This window comes from Rhincodon typus, chromosome 7 (assembly GCF_021869965.1).
Source record: "Rhincodon typus isolate 14 chromosome 7, sRhiTyp1.1, whole genome shotgun sequence".
In the NCBI taxonomy this organism is placed as follows: Eukaryota; Metazoa; Chordata; class Chondrichthyes; order Orectolobiformes; family Rhincodontidae; genus Rhincodon; species Rhincodon typus.
In genome coordinates this window covers 91,348,117-91,362,305 of record NC_063338.1, presented here as the reverse complement: position 1 = coordinate 91,362,305, position 14,189 = coordinate 91,348,117, and the positions used below count along the sequence as shown (strand labels likewise).

At 45.4% G+C, this 14,189-nt stretch overlaps 2 protein-coding genes across 2 annotated transcripts in view; one reads left to right on the top strand and one right to left on the bottom strand.

The window, feature by feature from the left end:
- The window catches only part of LOC109912647 (cytochrome P450 27C1), a 40,175-nt gene extending 29,352 nt beyond the window's left edge, over nt 1–10,823 (top strand). The window contains exon 8 of the mRNA XM_020512075.2: nt 10,686–10,823. Coding sequence (XP_020367664.2) covers nt 10,686–10,823 — 138 coding nt within the window. The remainder of the gene's footprint in view (nt 1–10,685) is intronic.
- LOC125483533 (cytochrome P450 27C1-like) lies at nt 10,366–12,326 on the bottom strand (the record flags this gene model as incomplete). The annotated part of the gene is made up of 2 exons (XM_048599269.1): nt 10,366–11,037; nt 12,105–12,326. Coding segments are annotated over 2 exons (339 nt in total), but the record flags the coding sequence as incomplete, so codon positions are not given.
- Between the last annotated feature and the right edge of the window lie 1,863 nt (nt 12,327–14,189).

Below are 14,189 nucleotides of genomic sequence, written 5' to 3'. Positions count from 1 at the left end.
CTTTCCTGCTCCTCTGATGCTGCCTGGCCTGCTGTGTTCCTCCAGCTCCACACTGTTATCTCCGACTCCAGCATTGGCAGTTCTTACTACCTCTGAGGTCATTCGGAAACCACTGGAGGAGAAACACTGAGGAAGAACCGTAGCGGACTTAGAAATGTTAACTCTGTTTCTCTATCCAGTTGCCGAGTTTCTTCAGAATTTTGTGTTTATTTCAGATCTCTAGCATCCAGACTAGATCGTAGATCCCCTACCGTGTGGGAACAGGCCCTTCGGCCCAACAAGTCCACACCGACCCTCAGAGCATCCCACCCAGACCCATCTCCCTATAACCCACCTCATCTACACGTCCCTGAACACTATGGGTGATTTAGCATGGCCAGTCCACCCTAGCCTGCACATCTTTGGACTGTGGGAGGAAACCCACGCAGACACGGGGAGAATATGCAAACTCCGCACAGACTGTCGCTCAAAAGGTGGAATTGAACCAGGGTCCCTGGTGCTGTGAGGCACCGGTGTTAACCACTGAGCCACCATGCTGCCCAAGTGCTTTGCTTCTGTTGTCTCTACAGGATTTACCTCAATGACAAATCCTGAATATCCAAGCACTAGGTCCAAGGCGAGATCAGAGGGATCTGAGATAGTCGGCTGAAGCAGAAAACGGATCAACTTCAAACATGTGCAGTCTACAAAGATGGGAAGAAATTTGCCGATGTGCTGAAATCTGTCTGTGGCACCAATGTATGGTTCAGCAACTAACCTTGGTGCTGTCATTGGTCACAGCAAAAAACCCCGTAGAAAGACAGGCAGAAAGATGCTCGCTAGCATTTAGAAGAATAAGAAGAGATCCATTGAGGTCTATAAGATGCTAAAGGGCACTGACAAAGCAGACAGTGAGCAGGTGTTTACCTTTGTGGGACATTCACTGGGCTGGATGTGAGGTGAGTTTATAAAAGACATTAAACTAGGTCGAGGGGTTTATAAAATCATGGAACTGGAGGGTAAGTAATCGACAGCATCCCTCTCACCCCAGTTATATTCTCTTCCAACCTCTTCCATCAGGCAGAAGATTCAGAAGTCAAATACACATCCCAACAGATTCAAGCAGACTTCTTCCCTGCTGTTATTGGACTTCTGAATGGATCTCTCAAATTTCAAATCTAATGTCGATCTTGCTTTTGTGCACCTCCTGTGGAGACATAACCTTGTATGCCTCGCTCTGTCTAAGCACCCTATGATCGGTATGAAAACAGAAAGGACTGTGGATGCTGTAAATCAGGAACAAAAACAGAAGTTGCTGGAAAAGCTCAGCAGGTCTGGCAGCATCTGTGAAGGAAAAAATCAGAGTTAATGTTTCGGGTCCGGTGACCCTTCCTCAGAATCTTCTTACGATCTGTATGTCCTTTGTATGTTACGATCTGTCTGTACTACTCGCAAAACAACACTTTTCACTGTACTCAAGTTCATGTGACAACAATAAAGCAAATCAAAATACAGCAGAGAGCAGTACCACCAATGCTGCCTGTGCAAGATGCTGCAAATCCGCTGGGAAGAATCATGCACCAAGACCACCATCCGCAACCAGGCCAACATCATCGGTACTGAGGCATTGACCAAACTTGATCGGCTGCAATGGGCTGGGCATGGCCAACACGAGACTCCCTGAGCAGATGCTCTACTCCCAGCTTCAAAATGGCAGGTGAACCCCAGGTGGACAGAGGAAACGCTTCAGTGATACCCTCAAGGTCTTACTGGTGAAATGCGGCATTCCCACAGACACCTGGGAATCACTGGCCCAACCACAGTTCAAAGTGGAGGAGGAGCATCTGGGAAGGCTTTGCGCACCTCGAAGCTTGCCGTTGGGAAAAAGCAGAATCCCGGTGAAAACAGCGAAAGGACTGCGCCGCCACATCAATGCCCCACCCACCCATTCCCACAACCACCTTCTGCTCCAAGTGTAACAGGGTCTGCGGGGAGACTATGGCCTCATGGTTTTATCACTGGACTGTTAATCCAGAGACCCAGACAGTATTCTGGGGACCTGGGTTCGAATCCCACCACGGCAGATGGTGGAATTTAAATTCAATAAATATCTATAATTAAGGGTCTAATGATGACTGTGAATCCATTGTCAATTGTCAGGAAAAACCCATCTGGTTCACTAATGTCCTTTGGAGAAGGAAACTGCCATCCTTACCTGGTGTGGCCTACATGTGATTCCAGAACCGCAGCAAAATGGTTGACTCTTAACTGCCCTCTGGGCAGTTAGGGAGGGGCAATAAATATTGCCTGGTCAGTGACATCCTCATCCCATGAATGAATAAAGGAAAAAAAAAGCCACATCGGTCTGTACAGCTACCAATGGACTCACCCTGAGAGGGGAAGGGAGTCATCCTTGTCTGTGACTGACCACCAATGATGATGATCTACCCCTTGTGGGACTTTCTAGAATGAGAGATCATTGTTTTAGGATAAGGGCTGGCAAATTTAATTTGAGATGAGGAGGAATTACTTCTCTGAAAGGATCATACATCTGTGGAATTCATTCCCCCAGAATGTAGTGGACTCTGAGACACTGAATAAATTTAAGGAGGAGATAGACAGATTTTTAATTAGTAATGGGTTGAAGGGCAATGGGGAACATGCAGAAAAGTGGAGTTGAGGCTGAGATAAGATCAGCCATGAGTGTATTAAATGGTGGAGTAGGCTCAAGAGGCTGAAATGCCCACTCCTGCTCCTAATTCTTGTGTTCTTATGTTAGACATGTAGGCATTGGCACACTAAAAAAAAGGCACTCAATTTCGCTCCCACATATCAGTGCCATCATGACGAGTTAATCTGCAGGCTTTTTCTGGGCGTTGTGAGGGATTCCCAGGGGAACCTCACTTAGTCTTCCTCGAGGTGGTGAAAGGGACAGTCACATCCACCCACATGTGAATGACTGCACCTCTGGCAGTGCTGCACTCCTTCACTGACTCGGCTTCGATGTTACGCTCAGGTTCCCTGGGGTGGGTCTCTAACCTACAACCCTGTGGCTCAAAGAATGTTGTCCGTGGATGCTGTCAACAAGCAGCTCTGATGTTAAGAGTGAATAGGTTACAGACTCTTCCTGCCATAGTAACCTCGCAAACTGTTAGTTATCTCGGTTAGACCCTGTGCCTACTTGTCTTTTCACAGGCAACGTGACAGGTGTTTGTTAACTGATATCAGCCACCCCCATTGCTCCTGAACAACTCTCTCCATCAGCGTAATTGAAATGCAATAACAGAAGTTCATTTTCACTTGAACCTCGACGTATGAAGGATTAATGTCACAATACAATCTTTCTGCAAAGCCTGGCACTGGTTTGGGTAAAGTAAGCATCCTCACAAATTGTTGGGTGTCATACTCCATTGAGATGGACAGTGACAAAACTGTTTAGAATATTTTGTTCTGTAAATCATTGATACCTACCTGTCACGTATTAATAGAACATAAAAATGGAGAGAATACACTGCACTGTTAAAATACAAGGAAATCCACAAATAAGGACAGGTTTGTATACACGTATGAATAGATGCAAGAATAGCTTCCTCCCCGCTGTTATTAGACTTCTGAAGGGACCTCTCAAATTTCAAATTTAATGTTGATCTCGCTCTCTGTGCACCTTCTCTGCAGCCGTAACATTGTATTCCTCGTTCTGTTCTATTACCCTAAAGCACTTTGTATGGTATGATCTGCCTGTACTGCAGGCAAAACAGAATTTCTAACTGTACATCGTTATATGTGACAATAATAAATTAAATCAAATCAAAACAAGGAAAGAAACCGAGGCCCAAAATAATAAGGAGATGTGGAGGTGCCAGCGTTGGACTGGGGTGGACAAGGTCAGAAGTCACACGACACCAGGTTATAGTCCAACAGGTTTATTTGAAATCACAAGCTTTTGGAGCGCCGCTCCTCCTGACAAAGGGGCAGCACACCAAAAGCTTGTGATTCCAAATAAACCTGTTGGACTATAACCCGGTGTCGTGTCCCTTCTAACAAGATAATAAGGGCAGAAATTGTCTGCCTTTTCATCTCTATTCCATTCTCCCAGATTCTCTATCTCTCCTGCAACCTCCAGGACTGACACTTCTTTTCTCTTTAGCCAAGGATTTCTCTCCCCTCTTCTCACTATGGTCTCTCCACTGATCAGCGAATTTCATGCACCTCTGCTCTCACCCCTTCCCTCCCATCCCAAACTGTGTCAGGCCTCACCCTTCTCATCAACTTCCACACCCCGCCCCAGCCTCTACCGTTCAGTGGATCATCCTCTGCAATCTCTGCCAAATCCATCCATCCCCAAACTGGTCTTCCTCTCTCCTACCCTGTTAGCATTCTGACGGGACTGCTCCCCACGCAGCTGCCCATTGTCTCCCTCCCACTCCTTTCCTACAAAACACTTCCACATCCCCATGCAGAAGAGGTAATACCTCCTCCTTTGCCTCGTCTATCCCAAGTTCTAAACACTCCTTCCGAGGAAAGGAGCGATTTTCGTGTACACCTTTCCATTTAGTGCACTGTATTCATTCTAGATTCCCTTGTGAAGGCAAACATTCACTTAGCATCTGCCCTGTCACATTCCCTCAGAATTTTGTCATCTTCATTAAGGTCACCTCTCATGTGTCTAAATTCACTGACTATAGGCCCAGACTGCTCAACCTTTTCTCATAAAATAAGACCTTCATCCCAGGGATCAGCCTATTGAACCTTTGCTGAACAGCTACCAATGCAAGGAAATCTTCTCTGTGACTCAACATTAAATTAGTCTTGATAAGCTCCTGTGTAGCACTTTGGGGCATTTCACTGATGGTGTGAGTTTGCCTCTGGCAGGGTATTTTCTGTGATGTGGCATTGCTTGTGTTATCCTCTGTAATCTAAGCAACTAGGTGAGGGTGTCATGGTACTGACTAATGGACATTTATTACAATGAACTATTATGCACAAAAAAATTACATTCCTGAGGCACTTAAGTGTCTGGGCTGATATTAAGCTCTTATCTTACAACAGAACAGCATGCTCCCAGGAGAGTGTCATGCTTCAAGTGATCAGAGGTATGATGGAGAATGGGAGTTTTATGCCCTTAGTCACATGCAATGATACAGAGATGATATCATACGCATGTCCCTTCAAGGCATTTTGACTGTGAAACATAACACAGTAAAAGGTGCTTTAGAAATACAATTTGTTGTTGATGTGTCACTCTACCAGGTGTATGCTTTCATTATTATTATGTGTTATTATTATGCATCTTCAGCTGCCCAGAATTACACATAATGCTCGTTGTGAGGCTGAAGCACAGGTGTATAAAGATTGAGCAAGACCTCTTTGTTTCTGAGTACATTCACTAGAACAGAGGAAGTGTTAAGAATGAATTTACCTTTATACATCATTTTTCAAAATCTCACAAAGTGGTTTATAGCCAAATTCATTTGAAGCACAGTCATGTTTGTGATATTGGAAATACGGCAACCAATTCACAAACAACAAGGTTCCAAAAGCCACAATGCGATGTATTATTTAACTTGTTTAATTGGTAACCAGTGAGCTGGACACTAGGGAGAATTTCTTTGTGTTATGAAATCTTTCACACTCACCCGAGAGAGCAGAATGACTTCAGTTTAATGTCTTCTCTGAAAGACAACACATCCAACAGTGCAGCACATCCTCAGTATTGTAGGGGAAGCTTCAAACTGCTCTTGACATTTTACAACTGATCTTCTTGTAACCTCACCTGGAAATGCAGGTTGCTGTAATTGGGCGATTGGGACAATGGACAGAGAGAAGCAAAAATGAAGAGTTCAGTTCTCCCATACTGACATCGCTCAGCTTGTGTGCCACAAATGTAATTAAAATGAACAGGTTAGAAAGCTCTGAAGAAGGGTCACTGGACCTGAAATGTTACCTCTGTTTTCTCTCCACAGATGATGCCAATTTCTCTGGGAATTTCTGTTTTTATTTCTGATTTCCTGCAAATGCAGTTATTCGGTTATATTTTTCAGATTAGAAATCTCAATTAGAAGCAAGTACTGACAGATAGAGGGAGAGAGGGACAGAAATGGGAGGAGTGCAGCTTGTTACAAAATCAAACAGGCTATTCAGCCCCTTGTACCTGTATTATCCCATTGGAAGAACTATCCAACTAATCCCGCATCAGTTGCTATTACCCACTAGCCCCGTAACTTTTGGTTGCCCTTTTGAGTATAGGCTCCTAGGTAAGCCACATCTGCAGCATTGGAGCAGTTCCATTCTCTGTCAATTTTTGGTTGCATAGCAGCAGATTAGGCAAGGTTCACTTGAATGATTCCTGAGATGAATGGGTTTGTCTTATGAGGAAGAATTGAGCAGGTTAACCCAACGTCTGTTGGAGTTTAGAAGAATGAGAGGTGATTTTAATGAAATTTTTATGATTTTGAGGGAATTTGACAGCATTTTTTTGAATTCATTCATGGGATGTGAACATCGTTGGCTGGCCAGCATTTATTGCACCCTCCTAGTTGGCCTTGAGAAGGTGGTGGGAGCTGCCTTCTTGAACTGCTGCAGTGTATTTGCTGTTGGTAGACTCACAATGTTTATAGAATCCCTACTGTATTGAAGCAGGCCCGTAGAATCCATACCGACTCTCCAAAGTGCATTCCAATCCTACCCTCTCCCTGTAACCCTGCATTTCCCAAGTCTAATCCACTTAACCTACCCATCCCTGGACACTATGGGGTAATTTAGCATTGGCCAATCCACCTAACAGTGTCTGGGATGGGAAATGTAGGGATGGTGTGGGGGTGGGTCGGGGTGGGATGCTCCTCAGAGGGCTGGTGTGGACTCGATAGGCCGAATGGCCTGTTTCCACACTGTAGGGAATCTATGATTCAATGAAAACCTGCATATCTTTGGACTGTGGCAGGAAAACGGAGGAAACCCACGCAGATATGGGGAGGATATGCAAACCCCCCACATACTGTTGCCCAAAGGTGGAATTGAACCTGGGTCCTTGACGCTGTGAGGCAGCAGTGGTAACCACTGAGCTACCGTGCTGCCCACTATTGTTGGGGAGGGAGTTCCAGGATTTTGACCCAGTGACACTGAAGAAACAGTGATATATTTCCATGTCAGGATGGTGAGAGACATTGGTTGCTGCAAAGATACTTTCCCTTGAAGAGGAGTGTAAAACCTAATTAGAGTTTAAAAATTAGAGAACTCAAGGAGAAGAGGAGATCCTATTGAATGGCAGAGCAAGCTAGAGGGGCCAAATAGTCTATGTCTGTTCCTATTTCTTATGTCCTAAGAAGGTTGGAAAAACTATCTCAAATGCAAATAGACAAAATGACTGGGTGCCAGATTCACAGGGATTAAGATATTTCTCAAGGCTGTTGAGGCAGGAGTGACATGTAGGAAAGCACAAGGGGGTGTTTAGGAAGAGAGTTCAAGAGATTGAAAGGTCTGCTCACCAATTAAAGGGGAGGATGTACAAACTGGAGAGTTTGGAAGGGAGTTGTGAAACTGGATGAATTGCAATTACCTCATGCCTTTGGTGAGCTCACACAGGCAATTTGCATCCAGTGAATTAATTCTGAAGTGTAGGATGTGTCGGAGTCCAGGAAATGCAGTGAGCAATTTCCATACTGTCCTACCCCCAAACAGCATCGTGATCAACGACCACATAATTTGTATTGTAGAGATATCAGTTGGATAAATATTGGCCAGACTAAAACACCACCGAGTTCTTTAAAACAACACCATTCATTTGCAGACAAAGTTTCACCTCAGCTCAGCAGTAGTGTCAGTCAGCACTAGCGTTGCCATCGGATTTGAAACCACCCCACAATTTTCTGACAAAATGGCGACTTGTCCGACTGACTTAGACACTACTGAAACTGTACCTGAAACTTCTCAATTTTTAGAGTATTCTGTTCTTCAAATCAATTGAACAGATGATCAGATACATTTAATAATTTTACTACTTTTCTTTTCCCAACCTGATTCCAGTGATCCAATATTGTTAGTTAAATCAGAATTCAACTTTAGCTAAATGACACTGAACTGCTCCTTTATAAATATTTACTATAGAAGCTAAGGCTCAGCCATGGGGAGATATACCAGTATCTACCTGTAAAATCAGGTTCCTTTTATATCTAGCATGCAGCTGACATCAAATATTGGGTGTCGTTATACCAAATATTACTGAAATATTCAGTCTCGGGATGTGGATATCACTGGCAAGGCAAGCATTTATTTCTCATTTCGGCAACTTACAGATTTTTGGAACTGAGTGGCTACTGTAATGAAAACAGTAAGTGCAGCTGGAGAAACTCAGCAGGCCAGGCAGCGTCTGTGGAGACAGAAGCAGAGGTAATGATTTAACTCCAGTGTGATTATTCTTCAGAACTCTTAAAGGCTCAACTTTTTTTTCAACATTCGTCTATGGGATGTGGGTGTTGCTGGCTGGGCCAGCATTCATTGCCCATCAATTAAGTGCTTCTGAGAATGTGGTACTGAGCTGCCTTCTTGAACCGCTGTACTGTGTGGAGGTGCAGGGACACCCGCAATTCCATTGGGAAGGGACTTCCAGAATCTTGACCCAGCAACAGTGAAGGAATGGGGATACATTTCTAAGTTAGGATGATGTGTGGCTTGGGGGGATGGCGTTCCCATGTATCTGCTGCCCTTGACCTTCCACATGCAAGTGGTCATGGGTTGGGAAGGCACTATCAAGGATCTTTGATGAACTTCTGCAATGCATCTTCTAGATAGGATACACTGCTGTTCCAATAAGTGTCAGTAGTGGAGGGAGATTTGAGGAAAATATAATGACGAGGATAGTTTTATTCTTTCGTGGGATGAGAATATCTCTCACCTCCTTAAGTGCCCTTGAACTGAGTGGTTTGCTTGGCTATTTCAGAGGGTAGTTGAGCGTCAACCACATTGCTGTGGGTCTGGAGTCACATCTAGGCCAGACCAGGTAAGGATGGCAATACTCCTCCTCCCACCCACCTTCCTGCAATACTCCTCCTCCCACCCACCTTCCTGCAATACTCCTCCTCCCACCCACCTACCTGCACTACCTAGAATACTCCTCCTCCCACCCACCTTCCTGCAAAAATGCTATCCCCTATTCCCAATTCCTTCGCCTCCGCCGCATCTGCTCCCAGGATGAGGCATTCCACTCCCGTACATCTCAGTTGTCCTCATTTTTCAAGGACCGTAACTTCCCCTCCTCGGTGGTCGAGAATGCCCTCAACCGTGTCTCCCACATCTCCCGCACCTCATCCCTCACACCCCATCCACGCAATAAGAACCAAAAAAGAATCCCCCTCGTCCTCACGTACCAACCCACCAACCTCCGGATCCAACGCATCATCCTCCGACACTTCCGCCATCTGCAATCCGACCCCACCACCAAAGACATCTTTCCCTCCCCACCCTTATCTGCTTTCCGGAGGGACAACTCTCTCCGTGACTCCCTTGTCCGCTCCACACTCCCCTCCAGCTCCACCACACCCGGCACTTTTCCCTGCAACCGCAGGAAGTGCTACACCTGCCCCCATACCTCCTCCCTCACCCCCATCCCAGGCCCCAAGAAGACTTTCCACATCAAGCAGATGTTCACCTGCACATCTGCCAATGTGGTATACTGCATCCGCTGTACCCGGTGTGGCTTCCTCTACATCGGGGAAACCAAGCGGAGACTCGGGGACTGCTTTGCAGAACACCTACGCTCGGTTCGCAATAAACAACTGCACCTCCCAGTCGTGAACCATTTCAACTCCCCCTCCCATTCCTCAGACGACATGTCCATCCTGGGCCTCCTGCAGTGCCACAACGATGCCACCCGAAGGTTGCAGGAACAGCAACTCATATTCCGCTTGGGAACCCTGCAGCCCAATGGTATCAATGTGGATTTCACAAGTTTCAAAATCTCCCCTCCCCCTACCGCATCCCAAAACCAGTCCAGCTCGTCCCTGCCTCCCTAACCTGTTCTTCCTCCCACCTATCCCCTCCTCCCACCTCAAGCCGCACCTCCATCTCCTACCGACCAACCTCATCCTGCCCCCTTGACCTGTCCGTCCTCCCTGGACTGACCTATCCCCTTCCTAACTCCCTACCTACACTCACCTTTACTGGCTCCATCCCCGCCTCTTCGACCTGTTTGTTTCCTCTCCACCTATCCTCTCCTCTATCCCTCTTCTATCCACCTCCCACTCTCTCCCTATTTATTTCAAAACCCCCTTCCCCTCCCCCTTTTCTGATGAAGGGTCTAGGCCCGAAACGTCAGCCTCTCTGCTCCTATGATGCTGCTTGGCCTCCTGTGTTCATCCAGCCCTGCACCTTGTTGTCTCGGATTCTCCAGCATCTGCAGTTCCTACTATCTCTACTGCCTCTTTAATGTTGCTGGGCTGTTGCCTGTCTTAAAGGGGCCACCACTTTTGTGTGGCATTCCTGGATTGCTGAGAAGTCATGCATCACCATTTCGTCTTCAAGGGAAAATGGCCCCTAAGCACATGCAGGGCAGACAGTGGAGGTACTGAGAAATTGTTGGGGGGGGAGGGATGGGAGAAAAAAGTGGGATGGGGGATGAATGGCAGGGATGCGTGGTGTTACGGTTTGTGAAGTGACAATATGTCACCTTAAAGCCTTCCCAAGTGGTTACCAAATAAACATTCCTCATCCAGGCACTTCCAACAGATGATGACCTTTCCCATCAACGTGACGTTGAACAATCTACTTTGTGTGCGCAGTTAAGCATGAGTCGAGTCAAAGCCTCTGTCGTGTTTCTTCATCGCCTGTCGCTGTTTATCCAGATGTCTTGAAAGCCTCGTCGCTACAGATTAAGTCAAATCCGCTGGCAGAAACGCTTTCAGTTCCTGAGGTGCCCACTTTGTGCCTCCCTTGTCCGTGCCAGTCACATTACTTCCTGTCCACAAACTTCAGGTCGATAGGCTTCCCTGGACCCAGCAGGCCTTGCGTTTTGGCAGGAACTGTCCCAGTGTTGGGGGCCAGCTGGACCTCAAAGGCTTGCAGGAGCTGGAGAGATTGGAGGTTAACACAGTCAGTGCAAGGGGGAAGCCAAGTAAATCACAGTCTCCCACCAACAACAAGTCTGCACTTGCACATTGCCTTCAAGAAGTAGCGCATCAAACAACGACATGAGGTGTTCGGCATGAGGTCGTGCAGGGGATGATATTAGGATTGGTGACCAAACCTTGGGTCAAGGAGGTAAGTTTTATGAGTGACTTAAAAGGAAAAGGGACAGGTCGGTTCAGAGGAAAGGCACGGCAGTTTGGGGACAGAAAGGTTGGTTTGAAGGTCAGTTCTTCTCATCTCCATCTTAAATGGGAGGCCCCTTTTGTTTTAAAATGTGTTCTTCAAATCTAATCAGTTCAGGGAGGGACAGGCCAATGGTCTAAATAGAAAACTCAGCCTCCAAAGGAGAAGCAATAGAATTGAGGAGCAGACATAAGGCCAGAGCTGGAGGACCTTGCAAAGCAATGGAAGTCATAGAAGTCTATAGCATAGAAACAGGCCCTTCAGCCCAACTTGCATATGCTGCCCAGTTTTCACAATTAAACTAGTCATCAGGGACTAGAAAGAGGTAAAGAGACAGGAAGTGTCGGGGGTGGGGTGTTATACGAATCATGTATGAGATAACCTATTCCCCTATTTAATAAAATTCAAATAATGTGTAATTAATTGAGAACTTAATGAACTCAACCTAATAACATATGATCTAAGGACATTAATATAAAACACAAAGTGCTGTGAACCTTTAATTTTTCTTCAGTAAGTTAAGCAGAACAGCATTTTGTAAAATGTTGTAACTGCTTGTTCCTTGAAATGTTTATAATTCTGAATCTTTCATTATTGTATTAGTTTTCAGTTTAATGATGGCCTATAACTGTTATTGTTTATGAATATTTGTCTTATTTGCCTCAACACTGCAATTCAGAACCCGCTACCAATTTCATAAAACTCATTACCTATCACCACACTTTCTCGTTAAAAACAGCAAATTCGATCCTGGCTTTGGGAGCCAAGGGTTCTCCAATCCCCTGAACCCCTTGCATGCCCACCTGAGGAACAGCAAGACCTGCCTGTACAAGCGCTAGGTGTATCTCCAGCTCCGCAATCCTCCGTCCCACGCAGCTCCGCACCCCGTAACCGAACGGGATTGCTCCGAAGTTATCCACGCGATCTGTGTCGTTCTTCCGCAGCCAGCGATGCGGCTGAAACTCTCCGGGCTTTTCAAAACCATCACTGTCGTGAGATGTGGTGTAGTGGCAGAGGGCAAGTTGAGTCTGGGGAGGAAGGAAGAGAAATATGACAAAATAACAAGGAAGGAATTATTAGGCTGGCTTCCCTCTCAGGGCATGGGCTTCAGTGACAATCCTCCTGTGAAATCTTTGCAGGACGGACTAAGCAATGTGTAGCACAAGGAGGTTCAATAACAAAGTGCAAGCAGTTTATTCTAGTATACATATTAAAAAAAAGCTACAAGAGGGTGTTATTACATTCCTTCCTCCACAATGAACATGTTAACACAATGTTCAAACTGCCGTACAACTTGCATACATCTTTTGTTTTGATTTTATTTACAAAAAATCGAACTTGACCACTGGCTTACTTTTCTTCAGAGGTTACCTTCTTCCTTGCTTCAGAACTTGAGGAAAGAATGTGGCCTGCGATTGAGGAAATGATTTCTTGAATAAGGATTGTTTTCGCCTTTCATCAGGTACGGCTGCCTGACTATGACTCAAGTCTGAATTGGTTTCAGAGACAAATTGTATTGGATTGAAGAGTGGCACATTACTGACAGCCCAATTATTTGACTCACCTGGCTCTTCCCCAACTCACTTCTTCCTCATGAACCTCTTAAGTTAAAACATGCCAGATATGTAAACAAAAACTAACCATTTCACTACGTTTTGGACCACACAAAAGGACACAAAAAATTCCCGGTAATACTTGTAAATCAGGGAGTTGTACAAACAGAAGCATCTACTGACATTTCAATCATATAGGAAATGATACTGAGTAAGCTGATGAAACTACAGGTTACCTGGTCACTGGCTTGGGATTTCAAGTCCATAGCTCCCTTAAAGTGGTCTTGCAAGTGGATAGGGTGGTAAAGAAGGTATATGACATGTTTGCCTTTATTGGTTGGGGAGTTGAGTACAAGAGTCTGGATGTCATGTTGCAGCTTTATAAGACTTTGGTAAGGCCACACTGTGGAGAGGGTGCAGAAGAGGTTTACCAGGATGTTGCCTGGATCAGAAGGTATGAGCTATAAGGAGAGGCTAGAAAAACTCAGGTTGTTTTCTCTGGAGCAGCGGAGGCTGAGGAGTGACTTGATAGAAGTCTATAAAATTCTGAGATGCATCGATAGGGTTGACGGTCAGAATCTTTTTCCCAGACTTGGAAATGTCTAAAACTAGGGGACATGCATTTAAGGGGAGAGGGGCAAGTTGTTTACACAGAGCGTGGTAGGAGTGTTTACACAGAGAGTGGTAGCAGTGTGGAACATGCTGCCAGGGGTGGTGGTGGAGGCAGATACAATAGAGGCCTTTAAGAGACATTTACATGAGCACATGGATAAGCAAGTAATGGAGGGATATGGGCCAAGGGCAGGCAAAAGGGATTAGTTTAATTTGGCATCATGTTCGGCACAACATTGTGGGTCGAAGGGCCTATTCCTATGCTGTACTGTTCTATGTTCTATGGCTTCTGATGGACTTCACCCTACAGTCTTAAAAGAGGTGACTAATGAGACAGTCAAAGCATTGATGTGATTCTGTCAACGTTCCATAAGATTAGACGGTAGCAAATATAACCTCTCCATTTGGGAAGGGATAACAGGAAATTCTAGGCCAATTAGCTTGATATCTGTTGGAAGGAAGAAGTTAGAATTGATCATTAAGGATGTCATAGTTGAGCACATAATGAAATTCAAAGTAATCAGGAAGATGCTGCAAGGTTTTGCGAAATGGAAATTATGTTTAATCAATTCATTGTAATTTTTTGAAGTAGGGCCAAAGGGCCTGTTCCTGCGCTGTATTGTTCTCTGTTCTCTTAGTAATATGCGTTTTGGATAAAAGGAAGCTTGGATGTCCAGAGGATATTTGACAAGGGTACACAGTGGCCTAGTGGTATTATCGGTGGACTGTTAATCTAGAGACCCA